The sequence below is a fragment of the Schistocerca gregaria genome, chromosome 3 (genome assembly GCF_023897955.1).
Source record: "Schistocerca gregaria isolate iqSchGreg1 chromosome 3, iqSchGreg1.2, whole genome shotgun sequence".
NCBI classification, from domain to species: Eukaryota; Metazoa; Arthropoda; class Insecta; order Orthoptera; family Acrididae; genus Schistocerca; species Schistocerca gregaria.
Genome location: NC_064922.1, coordinates 384,445,983 through 384,472,068, shown reverse-complemented (window position 1 = coordinate 384,472,068; position 26,086 = coordinate 384,445,983). Strand labels below are relative to the sequence as shown.

The window sequence follows — 26,086 nt, the reverse complement described above, 5'->3', positions numbered from 1 at the left end:
TTCCGTTCAGCTGCTCTTCCAGGTCCTTTTCTGTCTCTGACAGAATTACAATGTCATCGGCAAACCTCAAAGTTTTTATTTCTTCTCCATGGATTTTAATTCCTACTCAGCATTTTTCTTTTGTTTCCTTTAGTGCTTGCTCAATATACAGAAATATATGCTGTTGCTGTTGCAGAGGCGTAAGTTGACACAGAGGTGTGTGCCATTGTAGAGTGTGCAGTGGTCTGGTGACGAGCTGGGCCTCGCTGCTGCTGGTGCTGCTGGTGCTGCTGCTGAGGCAGGTGGTGACGTAGGGGTGTGTGTCGCTGTTGCAGAGTGCGCAATGGCCCGGCGATGAGCGGGGCCTCGCTGCTGCTGGTGCTGGCGTGTGCGGGCGCTGTGGCGGGCCAGGCAGCGCCCATGCAGTGCCCGCCGCCCTACGACATCTCGCCGTGCGCCTGCGGCGTCAAGAAGAACGGGCTTGACATCCTCTGCGAGTTCACCGACAGCCAGCACATCACCAAGGCCATGACGCTGCTCAAGGAGCGGCCCTCCACCGTCATCTTCTACCTAAAGCTCCGCCACAACAGCCTCCCCAAGCTGCCTCGCTTCGTCTTCCTCGGGCTTGACATCCGCCACCTCACCATCCATAACAGCAGCCTCGCCGTCATCGAAGAGTCTTCGCTCAGTTCGATAGGTGAGTCAGCTGCACAAGTCAATAAAGTTAACGGTATATTTTACACTGACGTGACAGAAGTCATGGGATACCTCAAATGGTTCTAATGGATGGAACATCTGAGGTCATCAGTCCCCTAGACTTAGAACAACTTAAAACTAACTAACCTAAGGACATCACACACATCCATGCCCGAGGCAGGATTGGAACTTGCGACCATAGCAGCAACGTGGTTCCGAACTGAGGCGCCTAGAACCACTCGGTCACAGTGGCCGGCTGGGAAACCTCCTAATAACGTGTCGGACTTTCATTTGCCCGGCATAATGTAGCAGAAACTCGACGTAGAATGAACTCAAGTCACTGGACGTCTCCTGCAGAAATATTAAGCCATACCGGCTCTATAGCCGCCCATGACTGCGAAAGTGTTACCAGTACAGAATTTGTGCACGAACTGACCTGTCGATTAAGTCCCATGAATGTGAGCATATCATTCGCCTGAATTGTCCAAAATATTCTTCAAACCAAACGCCAACAGTTGTGGTCCGATGACATGGTGCATAGTCATCCACAAAAATTCCAATGTTGTTTGGGAACGTGAAGTCCATTAATGGCTGCAAATGACCTCCAGATAACCGAACATAACAATTGTCAGTCAATGACCGGTTCAGTTGAACCAGAGGACCCAGTCCATTCTACAGTGACGCGCATAGCCACGCAAATACAACGGGCGGCTACCGCTGCAGAATAAGCCGCACCTGCAACGTAGTTCCTGCGCGTTCCGCCAGGCGGCACTAGAGGCGTTTCCCGCCAAACATGAAAGCAGCCGCGGAATACGCACGCGCGCGACCCTTTTTCCGACGCGGGTTGTAATACGATGACATCACCATTCGCCAATTGGGTATCGCCAACGGCCGCCAATCCTCACGACAGAATCCGCAGAGGAAGACTAGAGCCGCCGGGTTAAATAGTCGGCAGGAAAGGAAACAGGCGTCTTCCGACCCGCCGCGGACCGCCGTCAGGAGGAAACATCGTCGCAGCCTGATCGACCAGGCTCCCGTCTTCAATACGCCAGTCTTCCACCCGGAAGCGGCGCCCGTCTAACTCCTCGGCATCCGTGGGAGAGGATCGAGTGAGCACTACCAAGGAACGTAAAATCAGTTCAGTTATAAAAGTAAATTTTATTTAGATTGAATATTCGTGTTTTGATACTAAATTTTTGGGCAGGAGAAAAGACTTTTTATTTTCCAAAGAAGGTTATCTGTTGTAAAATGAAGTGGTGTCCTGGCTACACCTAATAAAGCAAATTTTACTATCACGTGGGTGTTGATCAGTGAATATAACACAGTCCATGGCTTTGTGGGGTCTGTGCCACACTCGAACCCTGCCCTCAGCTCTTACCAACTGAACTCGGGACTCATCTGACCAGGACGCTGAGTCTAACGAGCAAGGCCACGAGCTCAGGACAGGCGATGGAGGCCATGTCGTGCTGTTAGCAAAGGCACTCGCTTCGGAACATCTGGTGCCAGAGCCCATTAACGACAAATGTCGCCACACTGTCCTAATGGATAAGTTAGTCGAACGTCGCACATTGATTTCTGCTGTTATTTCACGCAATGTTGCTTGTCTGCTAACACTGATTACTCTATGCAAAAGCCGCTGCTCTCGGTCGTCAAATGAAGACCGTCATCCACTGCATTTTTCGTGGTGAGAGGTAATGCCCGAAACTTGGCATTCTCGGCACGCTCTTGACATTGTCGATCTCGGGCTGTTGAATTTCCTAACGATTTTCAAAAAAATGTTCAAATGTGTGTGAAATCTTATGGGACTTAACTGCTAAGGTCACACTACTTAAGCTAAATTATCCTATGGACAAACAGACACATCCATGCCCGAGGGAGGACTCAAACCTCCGCCGGGACCAGCCGCTCAGTCCATGACTGCAGCGGCCGAGACCGCTCGGCTAATTCGACGCGGCTAACGATTTTCGAAATGGAATGTCCCATAAGTCTAGCCCCAACTACCATTCAGCGTGAAAAGTGTGTTAATTACCGTCGTGCGGCCATAATCAAGTCGAAAACCTTTTTACACAAACCACGTGAGTAAAAGCGATAGCTCCGTCAATGCACTGCACTTTTATGTCTCCTTTACGCGATATTACCGCCATTTGTGTATGTGCATATCGCTATCCCGTGAATCTTGTCACCTCAGTGTGTACCTTACGTTTCCGACCTTGTCAGGGTCGTTAAATATCATAGAAAAAATTCATTTACTGAGGAAATGTCTTATATTAGCAACAGTAGAGTAACTCTGAAGCTGTTGGATACTGCTTTGGAGTGTGACTATGCCAATACGTGTGTGTAAATATAAAAAAATCTGCAATACTATCGGATTGTCTATGCTTCTCAGGTGTTTAATTGGATGTGATCAAGGGTATGTAGACTAATTACAATCACTTGCTCTTTGCGACACCTCGAACTTCAAGCGCTAAATCTAAATTATGCAGACCAGTAGACCCATTTTCCATGACAAACAAACAGGTTAATTATACAGTATTGATATCCGGTGTTGGTGGTACACGCTTTGATAGCAAAGTTACTATTACTCAGTAATTCAGGGTCGCCGGACCCTGATATAATTACATTGCCTGCTGCTATTTAGATAATTTAAGTTATAAGTCCTCTCCCCCATGAATCATGGATCTTGCCGTTGGGGAGGCTTGCGTGCCTCAGCTATATAGATGGCCATACCGCAGGTGCAACCACAACGGAGGGGTATCTGTTGAGAGACCAGACAAACGTGTGGTTCCTGAAGAGGGGCAGCAGCCTTTTCAGTAGTTGCAGGGGAAACAGTCTGGATGATTGAACTGGCCTTGTAACACTAACCAAAACGATCTCGCTGTGCTGGTACTGCCAACGGCTGAAAGCAAGGGGAAACTACAGCCGTAATTTTTCCATAGGGCATGGCGCTTTACTGTATGGTTAAATGACGATGGCGTCCTCTTGTGTAAAATATTCCGGAGGTAAAATAGTCCCCCAGTCGCATCTCCGGGCGGGGACTATTCAAGAGGATGTCGTTATCATGAGAGAGGAAACTGGAGTTCTACGGATCGGAGCGTGGAATGTCAGATCCCTTAGTCGGGCAGGTAAGTTAGAAAATTTAAAAAGGGAAATGGCTAGGTTAAAGTTAGATATAGTGGGAATTAGTGAAGTTCGGTGGCAGGAGGAACAAGACTTTTGGTTAGGTGAATACAGGGTTATAAATACAAAATCAAATATGGGTAATGCAGGAGTAGGTTCAATAATAAATAAAAAAGGAGTGTAGGTAACCTACTACAAACAGCATAATGAACGCATTATTGTGGCCAAGATAGACACGAAGCCCTTGCCTACTACAGTAGTACAAGTTTAAATGCCAACTAGCTCTGCAGATGATGAAGAAATTGATGAAATGTATGATGAGATATAAGAAAGTATTCAGGTAGTGAAGGGAGACGAAAATTTAATAGTCATGGGTGACTGGAATTCGAGAGTAGGAAAAGGGAGAGAAGGAAACATAGTAGGTAAATATGGATTGGGTAAGAAATGAAAGAGGAAGCCGTCTGGTAGAATTTTGCACAGAGCATAACTTAGCCATAGCTAAGAATCATAAAAGAATGATCAAGAATCATAAAAGAATGTTCTATACATGGAAGAAGCCTGGAGATACTGACAGGTTTCAGATAGATTATATAATGGTAAGACAGAGATTTAGGAACTAGGTTTTAAATTGTAAGACTTTTCCAGGGGCAGATGTGGACTCTGACCACAATCAATTGGTTATGAACAGTAGATTAAAACTGAAGAAACTGCAAAAAGTGATCGTGCCTGGATAAACTGACTAAACCAGAGATTGTACAGAGTTTCAGAGAGAGCGTAAGGGAACAATTGACAGGAATGGGGGAAAGAAATACAGTAGAAGAAGAATGGGTAGCTCTGAGGGATGTAGTAGTGAAGGCAGCAGAGGATAAAGTAGGTAAAAAGACGAGGGCTGCTAGAAATCCTTGGGTAACAGATGAAATATTGAATTTAATTGGTGATGGGAGAAAATATAAAAATGCAGTAAATGAAGCAGGCAAAAAGTAATACAAACGTCTCAAAAATGAGATCGACAGGAAGTGCAAAATGACTAAGGAGGCATGGCTAGAGAACAAATGTAAGGATGTAGAGGCTTATCTCACTAGGGTCACCATAGATACTGCATACAGGAAAATCAAAGAGACCTTTGGAGAAAAGATAGTCACTTGTATGAATATCAAGAGCTCAGATGGAAACCCAGTTCTAAGCCACGGAGGGAAAGCAGCCAGGTGGAAGGAGTATATACAGGGTCTATCCAAGGGTGATGTACTTGAGGACAATATTATGGAAATGGTTGTAGATAAAGATGAAATGGGAGATTTGATAATGCGTGCAGAGTTTGACAGAGCACTGAAAGACCTGAGTCGAAACAAGGCCCCGGGAGTAGACAACATGCCATTAGAACTACTGACGGCCTTGGGAGAGCCAAACCTGACAAAACTCTACGATTTGGTGAGCAAGATGTATGAGAGAGGCGAAATACCCTCAGACTTCTAGAAGAATATAATAATTCCAATCCAAAAGAAAACAAGTGTTTACAGATGTGAAAATTACCGAACTATCAGTTTAATAAGTCACGGCTGTAAAGTACTAACGCGAATTCTTTAAGGCGAATGGAAAACTGCTAGAAGCCGACCTCGGGGAAGATCAGTTTGGATTCCGTAGAAATGTTGGAACACGTGAGGCAATACTGACCTTGCGACTTATGTTAGAAGATATATTAAGGAAAAGCAAACCTACGTTTCTAGTATTTGTAGACTTAGAGAAAGCCTTTGACAATGTTGACTGGAATACTCTCTTTCAAATTCTAAAGGTGGCAGTGGTAAAATACAGGGAACGAAAGGCTATTTACAATTTGTACAGAAGCCAGATGTACAGCTATAAAGAGTTGAGGGTCATGAAAGGGAAGCAGTGGTTGGGAAGGGAGTGAGACAGGGTTGTAGCCTCTCCCCGATGTTGTTCAATCTGTATATTGAGCAAGCAGTGAAGGTAACAAAAGAAAAATTCGGAGTAGGTATTAAAATCTATGGTGAAGAAATAAAAACTTTGAGGTTCGCCGATGACATTGTAATTCTGTTAGAGACAGCAAAGGGCTTGGAAGAGCAGTTGAACGGAATGGACAGTGTCTTGAAAGGAGGATATAACATGAACATCAACAACAGAAAAACGAGGATAATGGACTGTAGTCGAATTAAGTCGGGTGATGCTGAGGGAATTAGTTTAGGAAATGAGACACTTAAAGTAGTAATGCTACTTGGGGAGCAAAATAACTGATGATGGTCGAAGTAGAGAGGAAGCAAAATGTAGACTGGCAATGGCAGGAAAAGCGTTTCTGAAGAAGAGAAATTTGTTAACATCGAGTATACATTTAAGTGTCAGGAAGTGGTATCTAAAAGTATTTGTATGGAGGGTAGCCGTGTATGAAAGTGCAACATGGACGATAAATAGTTTGGACAAGTTGAGAATAGAAGCTTTCGAAATGTAGTGCTACAGAAGAATGCTGAAGATTAGATGGGTAGATCACATAACTAATGAGGAAGTATTGAATAGAATTATGGAGAAGTGGAGTTTGTGGCATAACTTGACAAGAAGAAGGGACCGGTTGGTAGGACATGTTCTGAGGCATCGGGGGATCACAAATTTAGCATTGGAGGGCACCGTGGAGGGTAAAAATCGTAGAGGGACACCAAGAGATGAATACATTAAGCAGATTCAGAAGGATGTAGGTTGCAGTAAGTACTGGGAGATGAAGAAGCTTGCACAGGATAGAGTAGCGTGGAGAGATGCATCAAACCAGTCTCAGGACTGAAGACAACAACAACGTTATAAATTTTTGGCTGTAAAAGAAGGAAACTTACTGTTATTTGCTACCACAGTATGATAGTATCGAATATTTTAACAAAAATTCTCTCTTATGTCTGATGGAATGAGTACATGTAATATTGGTGATGAAGGATTGTCGACCGATTGTCGACTTGAAGCTCAATGGTGCTCTTTTTGCTGCTCAAGAGATACAACTACCAACTTCTTTGCCGCGCTGGCTTTCCCAATCTCTAGTCTTTTTGTGTAACCACCAGCTTCAACAATACAAACATAATATTTTGGGATGCACGTCTTCGAAAGATGACTAATAACAAAATGCGTAGTCCAAAATCCAGTTTAGAGTACACAGGAGTGCATGAAATGAACACTGATAACTCATACAGTCTCGTGTCGATTGAATTTGGAGCTGCAAAACGGGTAGAGTGGCCCAATGCTCAAGAAGGAACGGACGTGCATGGCCTGTTTATAACAGTTTTGTTGTATTTGCTTGACCCGATGGTCGCAGCACAACATACAATTGGAGCTGCATCGCAGTATTTTGCCAAGCATTGTACGATACAGACATGCAACATACTTATGAGCTTGCAGATCGCAGGATAGATGTAAAAAGAGAACATTTATCGAGAAAACTTTTCCAGCTTATGCCTCCCATTAGCAATAACATTTTCCTGACAAGACAAATGCATGTGAGAGTTACGTACAGTTAGGATTTAGCGGCCGAGGACAACCATTGCGATGATAAGGAACATTTTCTATAAATTTATGTGGAAGACCGCAGTAGAAACGCTAGTTCCCTGGGCACCGCGTTACTCACATCAAGAAGTCTCGTGTAATAGTACATTACTGCGCAGAAATCCTGCCCATACGTGTCCCGAGCATACAGATACAAGGAGTTTTTTTTTTTTTATACGACGAAATCCATTTTGCAGGAGTGTGTTTGAGAAAAAATTTTCGAATAGCGCAGGTTCCTAATATTGTTCTGAATCCATACAGTTCTCCCTGCAAGGAAACACGTGGAACGTCATATATCTGTTCTCGAGTGGCCATTTAGGGTAGAGTAAGACCAATATCAGAAATAGAGTATCAGATTTCAGTTCTCTCCTGCAGATAAAGTTCCGCCGTGAGAGATAGTGCAGTTGTTAAGGCCCTTGAATCTCCTTCATAAGTAGAAGGCTTAAAATTCACGTCCGCAATGCAGATTAGATTTTTGCTGTCGCAAATCACGTAAAGCAAATGTCCTAGCCGGTCCTTAGAAGAGGACACAGTCGATTTTCTTCCACCAATCCAAATAGCTCTACGTTTACAAGCCAATGCAAGAAGCCTTAGAAATTGTTCTCACTTGGTGGCCCACATGAAAGCTCTCTGTAAAAGTCGACAGTTATAGGGAGGAAGAACTCAATAATAAAGTTACAGGATAAATTTCATCACAGAATTTAAACATGCTACTGATTTTAAACTAAGACGAGCATGTGAGTTGCCAAATGGTGAGTGGAAATCTTTAGGGGAAAAAAATGGTAGGTAAGAGCAGTTTAAATGTAAAGAACCTAAGTGCTAGATGCTAGTGTTTCGGCCTGCTACCTAGAAGTTATTTCCTGATGCCATAATACATGCCCTGTCGTCCTGTCTCCTTTTCTTCTGAGTGTTTTCCTCAAATTCCTTTCCTCGTTGATTCCACGGATCACCTCCACATTTCTAATGTTATCAGGCTATCTAACTGTGAGCATAAATCTACAACAACACATCTCAAACTTTTCTATTCACTTCTTTTTCAGTTTTACCACAGCCCATCTTTCACTTCCACAGAACTCTGTGCTCCGAGCGTACAGTACGTTCTCAGAAATTCATTCCTAAACTTAAGGCCAATTTTTGATAGTAGTAGACTTCCCCGTGCTGGCCTGCTTTTCATATCGTCCTCGCTTCGGCTGCTCGCCGTCATCGAAGAGTCTTCGCTCAGTTCGATAGGTGAGTCAGCTGCACAAGTCAATAAAGTTAACGGTATATCGCACATTGACGTGACAGAAGTCATGGGATACCTCAAATGGTTCAAATGGATCTAAGCACTATGGGACTTAACATCTGAGGTCATCAGTCCCCCAGACTTAGAACAACTTAAAACTTACTAAACTAAGGACATCACACGCATCCATGCCCGAGGCAGGGTTCGAACTTGCGACCGTAGCAGCAACGCGCTTCTGGACTGAAGCGCCTAGACCCACTCGGGCACAGTGGCTCGCTTGGAAACCTCCTAATAACGTGTCGGACTTTATTTTTCCCGGCGTAATGTAGCAGAAACTCGACGTAGCATAGACTCAAGTCACTGGAAGTCCCCTGCAGAAATATTAAACCATACCGGCTCTATAGCCGCACATACCTGCGAAAGTGTTGCCAGTGCAGAATTTGTGCACAAACTGACCTCGCGATTATGTCCCATGAATGTGGCCATATCATTTGCGTGAATTGTCCAAAATGTTCGTCAAACCAATCTAGAACAGTTGTGGCTCGATGACATGGTGCATTGTCATCCACAAAAAATCCATTGTTGTTTGGGAACGTGAAGTCCATTACTGGCTGCATATGACCTCCAAATAACCGAACATAACAATTGCCAGTCAATGACCGGTTCAGTTGAACCAGAGGACCCAGTCCATTCTACAGTGACGCGCACAGCCACGCAAATACAACGGGCGGCTACCTCTGCTTTTCATATCGTCCTCACTTCGTCTGCTGTATCTTATTTTACTTCCGTCTACTTTGTAACCCACAATTTTGATGTTCAACTAAGCTTGAACCTCATTTCTGACACTCTTTACTTTCGTCTTTGTTTTCAGTTTACTTGCAATCTCTATTCTATGCCCCCAAGACTGTACTTCCTTTTCACTGAGGATAGCAATGCCATCAGCGAATCTCATTACTGATATCCATTCACTATGAATTTTAATCTCACTCTGGGAAGACGAGGAGCCGTAATGCGTGTTGTGTGGAGGTCGTGCTGGTGGCGGACGGTGCTAACGTTCCTTAGCTCCACAGCAGGAACAATGTTTATTAATAATTTCAGAGATCGTCCACCTTCAAATTTTTAGCGAGACACGATAATTAATCAATATTACTCTGCTGAAGTGCTAAAACGTTTAACACTGCGCTGCAGAAATAACAGTTTACATCCTGTCTAACAGAGCATAGGCTCCTTCACCACAAGGGCGACCTGGGTTACACAGCATAAATATCTCGAAGTGTTTGACCTAAAAGGGCGTAAAGAAACATATATAGGGTGGTCCATTGATTATGACCGGGCCAAATATCTCGCGAAATAAGCGTCTAACGAAAAAACTACAGAGAATGAAACTTGTCTAGCTTGACGGGTGAAACCAGATGGCGAGATGGTTGGCCCACTAGATGGCGCTGCCATATGTCAAACGGATATCAACTGCGGGATTTTATAAATACGAAACCCCATTTTTATTACATATTCGGTAGTACGTAAAGAAATATGAATGTTTTAGTTGGACCACTTTTTCGCTTTGTGATAGATAGCGCTCTAATAGTCACAAACATATGGCTCACACTTTTAGACGAATAGTTGGTAACAGGTAGGTTTTTTTTTTAATTAAAATACACAACGTAGGTAAATTTGAACATTTTATTTCGGTTGTTCGAATGTGATACATCTACCGTTGTGAACTTATTATTTCTGAGAACGCATGCTGTTACAGCGTGATTACTTGTAAATACCACATTAATGCAATAAATGTTCAAAATGATGTCCGTCAACCTCAATGCATTTGGCAATACGTGTAAAGACATTCCTCTCAACAGCGAGTAGTTCGCCTTCCGTAATGTTCACACATGCATTGACAATGCGCTGACGCATGTTGTCAGGCGTTGTCGGTGGATCACGATAGCAAATATCCTTCAACTTTCCCCACAGAAAGAAATTCGGGGACGTCAGATCTGGTGAACGTGCGGGCCATAGTATGGTGCTTCGACGACGAAACCACCTGTTATGAAGTACGCTATTCAATACCGCTTGAACCGCACGCGAGCTATGTGCCAGACATCCATCATGTCGGAAGTACATCGCCATTCTGTCATGAAGTGAAACATCTTGTAGTATATCGGTAGAATATAACGTAGGAAATCAGCATACATTGCACCATTTAGATTGCCATCGATAAACTGGGGGCCAATTATCCTTCCTCCCATAATGCTGCACAATACATTACCCCGCGAAGGTCGCTGATGTTCCACTTGTCGCAGCCATCGTGGATTTTCTGTTGCCCAATAGTGCATATTATGCCGGTTTACGTTACGGCTGTTGGTGAATGAAGCTTCGTCACTTAATACAACGCGTGCAAAAAATCTGTCATCGTCCCGTAATTTCTCTTGTGGCCAGTGGCAGAACTGTACACAACGTACAAAGTCGTCGCCATGCAATTCTTGGTGCATAGAATATGGTAAAGGGGCAATCGATGTTGATGTAGCATTCTCAACACCGACGTTTTTGAGATTACCGATTCTCGCGCAATTTGTCTGCTACTGATGTGCGGATTAGCCGCGACAGCAGCTGAAACACCTACATCGGCATCATCATTTGTTGCAGGTCGTGGCTGACGTTTCACATGTGGCTGAACACTTCCTGTTTCCTTAAATAACGTAACTATCCAACGAACGGTCCGGACACTTGGATGATGTCGTACAGGATACCGAGCAGCATACATAGCACACGCCAATTGGGCATTTTGATCAAAATAGCCATACGTCAACACACTATGGACATTTTCCGCAACTGGTAAACTGTCCATTTTAATGTATCACGAAGCAAATGCCGTCCGCACTGGCGGAATGTTAAATGATACCACGTACTTATAGGTTTGTGACTATTACAGCGCCATCTATCACAAAGCGAAAAAAATTGTCAAACTAAAACATTCATATTTCTTTACGTACTTCACGAATATGAAACAAAAAATGGAGTTTCCCATTTAAAAAAAAAAAAAAAAAACGCTGTTGATATCAGTTTAACCTACGGCAACGCCATCTAGCGGGCCTACTATAGCGCCATCTGGTTTGCCCCTTCAAGCTAGACGAGTTTCGTTCTTTGTAGTTTTTTCGTTTGAAGCTTATTTCGTGAAATATTTGGCCTGTTCACTATCAATGGACCACCCTGTATAGAAGAACGCGTCATTAGAAGCCTCCTACCCGCAGAAAAATACGAGAGGCGTTCAATAAGCAATGCAATATTTATTTTTCTCCGCCAGTTTCGCTAGAAAAAATGCGGAATGCGTTGTGAGACATTGCGGAGAATTTCCGCTCATAGTTTCATTGAAGTTCCGATATGTGTTGACGCTGTGTGTAGTCTTCAAAATGACTTGAGTAATAGAGATGGACTCCAAGCAGAGACCTGCTATTGAGTTTCTTTTGGTGGAAAACCAGAGCATTCCAGACATTTGTAGGCTGTTGCAGAAAGTCTTCGGAGACCTAGCAGTGTACAAAAGCGCGGTGAGTCTTTGGGCGAGATGTCTGCCTTCACCGAAAACAGGTCTCGCAAACCGGCCGATCCCCCGCGCACCAGCCAGCCGCACGCAGCTGTGGCTCCTGCAATGTCGGAACGTGCAGACACTCTCGTTCGAGGTGATCCTTCTTCTTCTTTGTCCATGACAAAGAAAGGCTGCATACAAGTCTGCGCAGCCGAGAGGAAGTCAGAAAACTTCACTGGACTTTTTTTCCTCATCCACACTACAGCCTGGATCTTGCACCTCCTCACTTCCATCTGTTTGGCCGAATGAATGATACACTCCGGGGCAAGTAGGAAGTGGATGAAGGCGAGGTTACTGATGCAGCGCAACATTGGCTCCGACGTCGACCAGTAGAGTGTTAGCATGCGGACATGTAGGACCTTCCAGTAAGGTGGCGTAAGTCCGTCGCATTGAACAGAGCTTATGTTGACAAGTAGGATTTTATAGCCAAACGTACATTGGAATCCTGAGTAAAATAAACTTGCTTTTAAGAAAAAGAATGTTCTGAATTCCTCAACTGAACACCCCTCATATTCATTGATATTTATTCGTCCTCCTTGGTGCTCTAACATCGCAAGTGACGCTGAAAAAATTGCGAAAGGATTAATTATATTTTCCAGACTACGCCGATCTGTAACAATCATTGCACTGTGCTGATTCGTGATACCAGTTAGATTCCGCTGTAGTACCGATTCACTCTTGCGTAAGCTAGGATTGTCGCGGACGATGGTATGCGCAGAAGATGCGGGCGCTCTCGGTGCAGTACGGCTTTGCATCTGGCGAGGACGGCGCAGTGAAAGAGACCGGCGTGCATTCAAGCTGGGAGGGCGGCGCTATGAAAAGGAAGCAGCGCTGCCTCAAAAGAATTCCTGCCTCTGCCTTTGTGGCGAGCTCGAACTCCGCGATCCATATTCATGGCGCTAAGTGTCGGCAAAGAGGAAGCAGGAAGCACCTGCCACCAGCAGTTGGTTACTGCCCGCTTCGACCGGCACACTGCGTAGCCCGAGCTGCCCTAGCCAAGTGCTCAGGGCGAACGTCCTTAATGGGCAAGCGCCGACGGTGTTTTGTCATTACAGTTCAGTATCTAGTCCCTGGTGGGAACCTTAGAGATAGTCGTTTAAGAAAATATTGCAGCTTTTAGCCTCATCATTCAAGTACTTTCCCTCGTATTACTCAAAAATTTCTAGAAGAAGAGGAATCTTCCTCATTGTCAATCTTAATAAAAAAAATAGAGACGAACCCCAGTGAGCGAAAACTTCGAGTTCTGTAAAGCAGCGGTAGGGATTTACTACAAAAGACATTAATTTATTGTGAATGTGACCGTGAAGACATGATGATTAAACAATAGGGAGCTGTAACTAAATTTCTGTACGCGGTATAATATTACCCACTTTTACACACATGTATTCACAACTAGTAATTACACTCCTGGAAACTGAAATAAGAACACCGTGAATTCATTGTCCCAGGAAGGGGAAACTTCATTGACACATTCCTGGGGTCAGATACGTCACATGATCACACTGACAGAACCACAGGCACATAGACACAGGCAACAGAGCATGCACAATGTCGGCACTAGTACAGTGTATATCCACCTTTCGCAGCAATGCAGGCTGCTATTCTCCCATGGAGACGATCGTAGAGATGCTGGATGTAGTCCTGTGGAAAGGCTTGCCATGCCATTTCCACCTGGCGCCTCAGTTGGACCAGCGTTCGTGCTGGACGTGCATACCGCGCGAGACGACGCTTCATCCAGTCCCAAACATGCTCAATGGGGGACAGATCCGGAGATCTTGCTGGCCAGGGTAGTTGACTTACACCTTCTACAGCACGTTGGGTGGCACGGGATACATGCGGACGTGCATTGTCGTGTTGGAACAGCAAGTTCCCTTGCCGTCTAGGAATGGTAGAACGATGGGTTCGATGACGGTTTGGATGTACCGTACACTATTCAGTGTCCCCTCGACGATCACCAGAGGTGTACGGCCAGTGTAGGAGATCGCTGCCCACACCATGATGCCGGGTGTTGGCCCTGTGTGCCTCGGTCGTATGCAGTCCTGATTGTGGCGCTCACCTCCACGGCGCCGAACACGCATACGACCATCATTGGCGCCAAGGTAGCAGCGACTCTCATCGCTGAAGACGACACGTCTCCATTCGTCCCTCCATTCACTCCTGTCACGACACCACTGGAGGCGGGCTGCACGATGTTTTGGCGTGAGCGGAAGACGGCCTAACGGTGTGCGGGACCGTAGCCCAGCTTCATGGAGACGGTTGCGAATGGTTCTCGCCGATACCCCAGGAGCAACAGTGTCCCTAATTTGCTGGGAAGTGGCGGTGCGGTCCCCTACGGCACTGCGTAGGATTCTACGGTCTTGGCGTGCATCCGTGCGTCGCTGCGGTCCGGTCCCATGTCGACGGGCACGTGCACCTTCCGCCGACCACTGGCGACAATATCGAAGTACTGTGGAGACCTCACGCCCCACGTGTTGAGCAATTTGGCGGTACGTCCACCCGGCCTCCCGCATGCCCACTATACGCCCTCGCTCAAAGTCCGTCAACTGCACATACGGTTCACGTCCACGCTGTCGCGGCATGCTACCAGTGTTAAAGACTGCGATGGAGCTCCGTATGCCACGGCAAACTGGCTGACACTGACGGCGGCGGTGCACAAATGCTGCGCAGCTAGCGCCATTCGACGGCCAACACCGCGGTTCCTGGTGTGTCCGCTGTGCCGTGCGTGTGATCATTGCTTGTACAGCCCTCTCGCAGTGTCCGGAGCAAGTATGGTGGGTCTGACACACCGGTGTCAATGTGTTCTTTTCCCATTTCCAGGAGTGTAGAATGAAGCAAAACTGCTATGACAAAAGGATGGTTGACAGGGAGTGTCTGCTAACGCAATAACTACAGTCAGTCACATTATCATGCATTGACATTAAAATACTATTCATCGTCTCAGCAATACAACTACTCATATATGTACATAATGCAGCGCAGTTACTTTGAATGTCGCGAGCTCTATCATCTTATCTCGTGTTTTCTACTGAAAATCTCGTGCTTGTACTCGTTTTTATTCCCTGCCTTGTGATGACGGGGTGTTGTGTAATGTCCTTAGGTTAGTTAGGTTTAAGTAGTTGTAAGTTCTGGGGACTCATGACCATAGATGTTAAGTCCCATAGTGCTCAGAACCATTTGAACTCTTGTTAACTTTACTATTACAGAGATCGCCTAAACTTTTCTTTTAATTGGTCCTGTGCACAACAAATAACTTACTTGGTCTTTCTGCTGCCACTGCTTGATCTGCTGCATTACATTATTTAACAAAAACATTAAAAAAACCTATTATTCATGATGAGTGCAACGCATGTTCTGTATGGCGGCTCCTGCTGTTGCCGCAGCTGCTGCTGCTTGCTACAACTACATATAATTCAAGAGAAAGGGTTTTGTCAGATCTAAACTCGATGAATGATAACCCAAACACGTAATTCTTTTTTTTTTAAACTATATACTGAAAGCTTTCTCATTCAGTTAACAATACGCTAGAAGGTCTTTCGTTTCGTATGTAAATCTGCCTCCAGTGGCATTAAAGCAATAATACAAATTAATCAAACTCTTGAGACAGACTGAAATACTTCTCAATTGAATACATAGTGAAACAATTCCCTGGCAATTAACAAAAGAAATCAGTGACAAAAATCAATAATTAATCTATTCGCCTAACAATGGTTTCCCTCAAGAATTAAACTCCTATCATTATTAAAATTACCATCTGCTGCTACGCAATACACAAACCCTTTTCTTTAAATTAATAAGCGCGCTGCAAATTATAAAAAATATCAGCTCAATACCAAATCCTGTGTCGCTGCTGGCGGAGACGGCAGTACGGCAGCTCGGCGACGACCCCTCGTCCAACACACGCGCGCACCACAGCAGGCGGGCTCCTACACTGGCTTCCAAACTGCCACTAGTTAATCCGTGCTCCGCGAAGCGCAACAACACTAACTTAGATTCCAGAGCTTGTGTATGCGCGCTGTAGCAAACCTTTAAATCCTAAGAGAGTATTGCCAACTCTCTACTAAACTGAATTATTTACTGCAATCACTGAAATGTTACGTTCGTAGAAAAGATTCTATTCGACTGTCAAAATATATAGTGATGGACGCTTGCGAAAATAGTTAGTAAAAAACACTTATTTTTACTGTGTTTAATTCTTTGAGTTCAGCATGTGGACGCGAAACGTTAGTGACAACCTGCACTTTACAAGCAAATATCACCTAGCTATATGGTTGCTGTGATATCACTGTTTAGTGGAAGACAAATAATTTCCATGCCATTCCACGTTCTTTTAAACCCATGTTATATTAATTATTGCATTGTGGCACACCTATTCCTGCAATATCCTTATATATAGTCACCTTTGTATACAGGGTACGGCACTTAGATCCGGACAAATTTCAACTTGAATTTTCCCCCGGAGGTCGCTATTGGCGTTCTTGAAAGCCATAGGCACATAGTAAACAGTGAGAATCTCAAAATAGCCCTGATGTTACGCACAAGTACAGAGTGCAACCGACGAGCAGCGTTTACTGAAATCTTTGGCCTGGGCGTTCGCCCACTGAAATACTTCAATTCTTCTGGTACCCGAGATCAATTGCTTCGGAGAAGTCTGGGAAAGGTTCCACTATCCCGACGAAGAAACCTCATTCGAGGGAACGCATGTCACGAACTGCGGCAATCATCGTTACATAACCAGGGGTATAACGCTGTCTTCGTAAGATGTACCAGGTTTAGACGAATCTTGGTTTCATGCCAGTGGAATATTTTAGAACCACAAGATGTCCATTGAGATGTGAATAATTCCAAATGCGTTCGTCAAGCAGCGTTTCATTTAGTGGAGTACAAAAATAGTGCATGGAATTCTGAGTAATCACCTCATTGATCCCTGTTGAATATAAACTGACAAACTGCTCAGATATGCTACATCTGAAATTTACAGATAGTGCGTTGAAGTACTTTGAAAGCTACTTGAGAACCAGGCAGCAGGGTGTTGTTACTGGAATAAAAGAACATCCTGGAAACATAGTCACTGCGGAGTACCACAGGGATCAATTGTGTGTCAGTGATATCCTGAAGGCTGAATGTATAAGCCATCAAAATACATCGCTTCCACTCCGTAAGTCCATACCCGTATTGCTGCAGTGCGAAAGTTTAGAACGGCTGTAGATGGCTATCGCCTGTCCAGAAAGTGTGTGTAGCAAACGCGCTGCGCCTGTTAAGTGTTTTATCTTAGTTCCCCAGTACTCACCACTGAAACTAATTCTGAGATAGAAAATAAACTGCATCTTACGATCTCGGCTAATGAAAGGCACAGAGTTATTTATGCATAGCCAAGTGTGTTATCGTTTCTAAAAACATAGATATTACGCCTTCTTTTGGTACAAAAATTAACAATCTATTTCATTCTTATCGAGCAAAGAGAAACCTCTGGATAAGTTAGCTGCTTATAGCGCACACAGTACTTTCTCCTGGATGTAATGCGTTATTCATACTGTATCTTTGATCGTGTCATATGTTCGTGTCATATGTTCTGAGGAATTTTCAGTACATAAATAATAGTGACAATATTTCTTGCTATGTTCTAACTTGAAAAACTCAGAGGTGTCGTTACATGGTCCCTAACCTGCACTTCGCAGCATCGTTAATCGAATTGTACTGCAGACGAGGACTACAGGTTCGATAAGATGAAACTTAAATGCACAGACTGACCACTCTGTATAATAGGAGAAGATGAAATGGTGATGGGTAGAAGCACTTGAAATACCATAGTATCGAAGTACATTAATCACTAAAGTGGAAGGGCGTGATAAGCAGGTTTCAGACAAAGTAGAAAAGAAATGGATTGAACCTCCAACTACGAAACGAAGTCGACAAAAACACAGAGGTATAAATAAATTCATTCGAAAATGACCGCACGTTGAAAGAACTGTCTAATCGATGAAGGGCTCTGGCCCATCGTAATTGTTTTTGTAGCATTTTACGGTTAAATGATTAGTTGGAGGATTGCCTACGTCCTGCAATAATCCACATTCACATGCTGGCCGACGATCTATCAGTAAATTCTGTGCTGTCCATGTTGTATTTTGGGATCAGTGGTTAAGGGGATGTCGATCATTTTATGGCAGATAGCCAGGTTTTTTAATGAAGAAAACGGACTCAATTCCTGACTATTAAATTCCGCATTTAAAAAGGTGCTTACGCATGAGGGTCGGACAGTCGGAACACTGTTTGATCGACACACAAATGGGTATGTGGAAATAAGTTCTCCCGATACTGAAAAACAAAATTTAGACTACTGGAAGAGAACAATGTTCCAGACCATCAGGGAATTACCATTAAATCCTACATAGAACACCCGTAAAATCAACCCTTTTCGTATTTCATATTTGATGTCACGTTAGAAAACAGCTGACATGGCAGGACCCCGCAATAAATACGAAGGCGTAATGTCTAAGTCTTTTTTTCTGTTCTCAATATGGTTTAAGGTATTACGTACCATGCGTTTTACTCGGTCGACTTTCCCACTTCTCTGACGCAAGTTGACCCCTCTGCCTCTAGAAGGGTCCGAATAGTGTGTAACGTGGCGGTGTGTTAAGTAACTACGTAGGTGCGTGTGAGACCCTCAGAAAACTGAACACAGGTCTTCGAAGAGTTTGTCCACACATCGAGCATCCTCTCCTTCAGTGTGACAATACCAGACCACACACCGTTGTTGCGACAGCTACAACAATCCGATGCCTTGGGTTCACTGTCATCTAATAACCTCCGTACAGTATTTCAATAAATAACGTAGCCGGCAACTTTTTTATATATTTTTGTTTAAGCTAATATGCGTTTCAAGTTTTTACCCATCTCACTATTTAGTCAGAACATAGCTACATCATAGACAGCTACCCTGTGAAAAATAACAATTTTTTTTACTTCCTACACTTGGTAAGCTGTATATTTACGAGGTATGACTCTTTAGGTGTACTTGTTTCTTACTCTGCTTCTTGTTGTTTTGATTTTCGCCCTTTTAGATGTGGCATAAACATTTTTTACTTATATTTTGCACAAAAATAGGCTAGTATCCGCCACGCTGCCGACTGACATCTTTGTTTACATTAGAAAATACATTTATGGTCAAAGATTGCCTATTGCTTACAAGTTCTGCAATACAACTAAATAGCAGTGTTACTCGCGAAGTGTAGTAGCTCAATAAACTTGTTATTTTGCACAGGGCAGCCGCAGCATCAAATTTCCTGTCCATGTTGTAACTATCTGCTGACGGAAGAGTCAAGTACGTATTACGCCAATTCATGATGGGTGAAAGCTAGATGTGTATTAGCTTCAATAAAAATACTTAACAAAGTGGCTGGTTGCTGTCTTTATTAAAATATGTAATTCACAGCCATGGAGCTCGACAGCAAGTAAAATGGATAAATTACCCTCAGTACAGTCCCGACTTGCCCCAACCGATTTGTAGCTGTTTACAGAGCCTAAAGAATACCTTAGAGGACTTCACTTTGGTACTGATGAAGCGATGCAACTAGAGGCGAGGTTGTTGCTCTGTCAGAAAGTCAAACCCTCTACAGTGACGCTATCAACAAACTGGCCTCTCGTTGGGAGCAATGTGTTCGTCGCAAGGCTGCCTACGTTGAGAAATAGATAAGCAGACATGAAGCATAAAGGCGTTGAAAGGTAATAACGTTTGTTATACATAATAAGCCTTAATAGCTTTCACATAAAAAATCGTAGGTGTTACTTTACAGCATGATATCTTAATATTCGTTTCACTGTTGAGGTGCAGTGCATTTCCGAAAAACATAAATTTGCTGAAATGTGCTCAAACACAGAAGCGTTGCCTTCCGACTGTAGAAATAGCTAAACTGATCAGAGATCTGGAGAGGAGTTTTTAAATATTTCGTATTATAAGCTGTAATATCAATTTAATTCACTTCAAATATTTGAGAAGTAACTATGGTAAGTGAAAAGTAATAAACTTCACGGAAATAACTCTCTGTAATTACTTCGATAATAATTAAGAATAAGCACTCCGCCATCAAGCCACAAGTGGCTCATCGGGACCATCCGACCGCCGTGTCATCCTCAGATGAGGATGCGGATAGGAGGGGCGCGTGGTCAGCACACCGTTCTCCTGGTCGTTACGATGGTTTTCTTTGACCCGAGACGCTACTATTCGGTCCAATAGCTCCTCAATTGGCTTCACGAGCCTGAGTGCCCCCCAAAAATGGCAACAGCGCATGGCGGCCCGGATGGTCATCCATCCAAGTGGCGCCCACGCCCGACAGCGGTTAACTTCGGTGATCTGACGGGAGCCGGTGTATCCATTAAGGAAAGGCCGTAGCCGATAATAATTATTCGGTGAAAAGAGAACTTGTTTTTCGTAATTCTTCATTACTTTTATTGCAAGCATCACCATCAAGATAGCAATAACGCCCTGCTACTCTGTGGCTGCTTCTGCTCGGAGAATTGCGTTCCCTGGCACCTCAATCTGTTCTCCACACTTCCCTTCCTCTGTTCACTCTCGTGTACTAAATGTAACTAAAGTGGCCTGTAATATGCGATTAGCAAAGGAGTATTTCAAGTGTCGCTGTATCCTAAATAGCCACCACTCCAAATCGAATTCAGCATCTTTTATGAACAGCGCAATGTGAGTGTAAACACAATATTGTCCGAAAATGAGTAACTCATAATATCACACCAATGAAATGGAATGTTTTCGGTTAGCACCGAGTGACCTATATACAGAAACAATAACCGCGTTAAAAGAAACAGCACAGAGTTTTATTTAGTGCATGAGAGAGTCTGTTAGCGACGAAAGGCCACAGCAGAAATATGCCACAATGCCTTGAAGGTGGTAGCGTCAGATGAAAGACCTCAGGCGGTTTCCAGGTTTCATAAGACAGAAATAGCCAGGAGGCGAAAGAGCGTAGTAAAATCCAATATACGTGCCGAAAATGAAATTCCTGCCCTTGTGTCGGCAGATATGGAAGACCAAGCAAGACGTAGGAATGAGAGGCTTATTATCTGCAGACCTGACACAAAAAGAAAAACACCATGAACGCGAATACTATTCTAAATGTACTTCCTGACAATGAATTATGTGCAGATAGTATTAGTTCCGTTCCTGGAAAAGCTTGTAGATAATGAAGTCTTCTCGGGTTATCAGCCAAGCCAAGCCGTCTTTCTGGCCGCAGAACGACGCCTTGACTCGGTTGATAACCCGAAAAGTCTTCATTATTGAGATTCGCCGACGAAGTCTGAATTCGCATACAAGTTGTAGATACCAAGAAGTAACAAACCCCTGATCTCCATTTACTTTGTGGCATCTTTATCTGGGGTAACGTGTAGGTATCGTTATTGCAATATAAAAACAAAATTTCAAGAGTATCTTTAATCAAAATCTTGGTAGTAATTTTCAAAGGTATTCACGGTACACACTTGATCCGATGACGTACAAAACTCGACGTCGCCACGACCTCAAAGATGAACTGTCACTTGCGTCAGGCACCTACAACGTGGCCGACAATAAAATACGCTGATATATCACGACTTGCCAATCCTATCCTCGACTCACACCATCAACCAATACAGGGGCTGACGGCATCTCCTCTACGTGATGCACTATCCTGTTCCCTTTGTGTTGGAGACTGGTCTCTCTCTCTCTCATCTCCCCCCCCCCGCCCCCCCCCCCCCACACACACACACGCACACACAGGACCTATGTCAAACTCCATGAAGCGTCGTAAGTCGGTGGAATGTGACTACCTAATTGCGTAATTTGTTTGAAAGGATTTTTCAATGGGTACTTGATGCATCTGTTGGAAAGTATTCCATCTGCTAACGCAGTCGTTATCGATAAAAGAGCACCGAAATGTTAATGTTATAACAAGAATTCTGTGACAGCCAAGTCCGTGCTAATAAACTTAAATACTTCTCACTAAAATAAAATAATAACAACAAAACATTGGACATAAGAAGGGCGAAGTTCTTTCCAAATACAGCATTTTATATCATCTGCAATAGTTTTTTCCCGTCTTAAACATAATTTATTTCAAGATACTTTTAATCAGACACGTTTAGATTGTATTGCATCATGAGGCCCTCCTACACTAACAGCTCCCCTCCTACATCCCTCCAGGCCACTGCTTTACATATAAATCCATCCTATCGGATGGGCAGAGAGTGGTTAGGATCTGTATCACTAAAGTGTATTACACACTTTATTATCCTTTTCAATATAATTTATTACCAGTCAGGACAGCCTGTTAACCATTTTGTTGGGGAGCAGGTAAGACTGTTTATTTATAAATTTTATCAGTGTAATTAGGACAGTTTATTACTCCAGAATCTTTATTGCTATACATTACTACCCAATATGACGTCCGAGATGACTGGTTCGCAGAGACTGAAAAAAGTTGGTTGCACTTTCATCTTTTGCGATTTTTCTGATTCTAAGAACTCGATTTTTTGTTTTCATCATGGCAGCGACAGTAGCAACAGGTACGAAATTGTCTCGAATGAAAAACAGTCCACAGTTGCATTAAATTATCTTTGTTTTAAACCTTGACCATGATTTCCCAGTAAGGGGCCGGCCAGAGTGGCCGAGCGGTTCTAGGCGCTACAGTCTGGAACCGCGCGACCGCTACTATCGCAAGTTCGAATCCTGCCTCGGGCATGGATGTGTGAAATGTCCTTAGGTTAGTTCTAGGGGACTGATGAGCACAGCAGTTAAGTCCCATAGTGCTCAGAGCCATTTGAACCATTTTGTGAACCCAGTACGGGCTGAAAACCTTCAAGGAAGGTATTGGGCGTTGCAGATAGGCACTAGTAGTTGCTCAACTGCGCCATATGTATGTACGATTATTTTATGAGATAAACTAATGTTTTAGGACAATGCTCCAGTGGGAATTTGTCGTAAGGAGTCATGAGCTACTGTTATGTTAAGGGTGGTTTCTATTGATACAGATATGTTACTGTGCCCTTTGTTATCTTGTACGATCTTACCGCCCTCACGCACTGGAGTACTAGTCGTAGAGCTAATGTCAATCATTGGAGTGTGGCTATGTACAACGACGACGGCCGGCTGGTAGTATTACCCCTATATTAGAGCGTATAATGTAAGCTGAAGGTATATTTGCATATGATAGTCTTGTTTCTGAATTTTGCATCAAATTGTTACACGACAGACTTGGTTACATGAAATTGTTATTGGTCTGCCACTCTAATGATCGTATGCAACTGTATTTTATATGTTGGACATTTGTATTTTTAAGTATATGGTCCTTCATTTGCACATACAGGCTGAATTTATTGTCGTATGTATTGACTAGTTGCCTGATAAACGGTGTGACGTAGCCTACTGTGGTGAGCACCACCTATGGTGCGCGGGGTCCAGCACATTTGACGACCGTGCGCCCAGTATAACAGAGGTTGTGGCGGAAGACATACGGTGCCATATGTCATTTTATTTATGTTCTAAATAGGCTTATGTCTGTTGAAGTTATTTTATTGGTCTTGACGCAGCCGCAGGGGTAAGACATTTATCATTTATTAGTGTGTATGTAAGTAACATGTTATCACTTACGTAATTCTGAAGTTTATGTGTAGGTTGTATCACTGGTCTAGATGTCATTTTGATCATTTTTACAACTTCTGAAGAAGGCTACATTATTAAAGTAGAAACCATGGTCAAGGTTTAAAATAAACATAATTTAGTGGAACTGTGGGCTGTTTTTCATTCGAGACAACTCGATTTTTCTATTGATGCAGCTGCGTTTTTCGCACATCACTTCAGTTTTGTAAAATTTCACAGATTTCTTCGTAGTAATGTTACTGTTGTTTCACCTGTTCCACACACGATAACTTAATAAGGGAGAAACGACAATAATTGATATATAGCAGTTATTGTGGAAGGTGATAATGCAAACTAATGTAACATTTGAGTTTGCGAACTGCGTATGTGGTGGCATTCTTTCTGTATTTTAAGAACAATCTTAATTCCGTTATTGTTGGTTTTACTTCTTACTTTCTTTTCTGTCATATAATAGTATGTTCCAGTAAATTTAATTAGGCTTTTCGTTCTTATTCTTGAGAAGGTCTATTTTTGCTGAGCGATTAATGTTTAAATTAAAGATGAGCACGATAAGCGTGTATGTTCCTTAATCTAGCTTTATAAGATTTTATGTGCTAAGAAAACAGAGAAGACTTCACTGATGCTAAACTTGTATAGGTAATAATGTGATTTGCTGAACACTCATATAAAGGTAGTAATATTCCCTGAGACTATTGGAGAACAACGTAGGTTTTAAAGAGACTAAATTATAGCTGTGAGTCGTATGACATTTTGTCGGTGGAATACAGAAAAGGAACGCCCTTGTGAGCCCAGTGGCATATATTAAATTTTCCCTTAAATATTATACTTACATGCTGGTTTATTCCTCGCAGTGTAGTGAATTTAGTTCTACTAGGAAATTATTATTGATTTGGAAGTGTTTCACGGTTTTTTTAACTTCGTCAATAACTTTACATTGTCTCCGGAACCCAGTCAGGGCAGAGAACGATTCGGACTAAAATGGCGAAGGAAGAACCGTATGGAAAACAGTGACAAAAGGGGTAGGATGATAGGACATATGTTAAGATATTTGGGAATAATAAGATGGAGCTGTAGAGGGTAAAAACTGCAGGGGAAAACGTCCAAAAAGTATCTGAGAACGTGGGATGCGACTGCTACTGTGAGCCGAAGGGATTGACGCAGATTAGGAACGGGCAGCATCGAACCAAGCAGATGATAAGAAAAAAAATAGGAAACAGGATGAAAGGTTGAAAGAGGCCACCATGGCAGCCTCAGTATTGTCATCGTACTAGAACCATGTTGCTTAGCATCGCAAACGGAGCCACGGACTCACCGATGACAATACTGGAGCGATACTTGGTTTTCTGTAATGGATTCTGATTCATTGGTGCTTATGATACCGATGACTGCTAGTTATGAACCGATTTCGGGAGTGTATACTAGTGTTATAATGTCATTTGTTGTATCTTGAATTCGTGTAATAAAGTTCGTTTCTGAGCCAAATATAGACATAGATTGCAACGTCACTAGCGGTGTGTGGATTACTGAAATAAATGTCAACTATCACTGCAAAAATTTCGTGAGCAACAGGCGGTGGCCGGTCGCTCAAGAGCGCCCTATCTGGTGGCGGCGACGGCTGGCGAATGGCAGACAAAGAAGCGGCGACAATTGAGTTAGCCGGCGGCGGCTACGTCACGCCGTGATTATGCCCCGTGGGACAATCAACAGGCTCACAGCTGTAGGCCGTCTGCTGCACGCACTTGTTACGCAGATTTCATCTGGCTGCCGAAGATGCGTTAGACACAATTTCGCAGTTGATAAAAATTCGGTGTTGGATGGAAAATTTCTCATATCTCCTAAACGACCATAACAGAGGTCGGCAAACCGCGGCCCAAGAGCTACATACGGCTCTACAGCCCCTTGCCTGTGGGTTTTCCTCAACATATCATGTGTAGGTGCGCATGTACAGTCGCCCTTAGGGGGGATCGCTCCAAAGCCGCCGGAACGTTGACAGCTTAGTTGTTTTAGTGTTTCATGGTGTTACAAAATACTATTTTATTCAAATTTTCCATGTTTTTCTGCCTCGGGGTAATTAGTAAAGAAGTGGAAGGAAATATGAATTTACTCCTCTCTTTATGTGGTATACTCTCTTCTTGATAACATTTTCGTACCGTCTCTGCATGGAGCACTGAATCATCATTAGAGGGTCATTTAGCACTGCATTCTGTGCTGGCAGTGCCTCAGAGGCCATAAGGAAAAAAAAATCATATTTTGGAAAGGCCGAGACCTCCTCAGAAAATAATACTTCCTTCGCTAATAGTTTCGATCATCTAATAATCTTCAG

At 43.4% G+C, this 26,086-nt stretch overlaps 1 protein-coding gene across 1 annotated transcript in view; it reads left to right on the top strand.

Moving 5' to 3' along the window:
* LOC126353999 (slit homolog 2 protein) overlaps positions 1-26,086 on the top strand; it is a 1,283,043-nt gene that overhangs the window by 686,120 nt on the left and 570,837 nt on the right. Inside the window, exon 2 of the mRNA XM_050003305.1 lies at positions 315-676. Coding sequence (XP_049859262.1) covers positions 334-676 — 343 coding nt within the window. The 5' untranslated portion in view covers positions 315-333. The remainder of the gene's footprint in view (positions 1-314; positions 677-26,086) is intronic.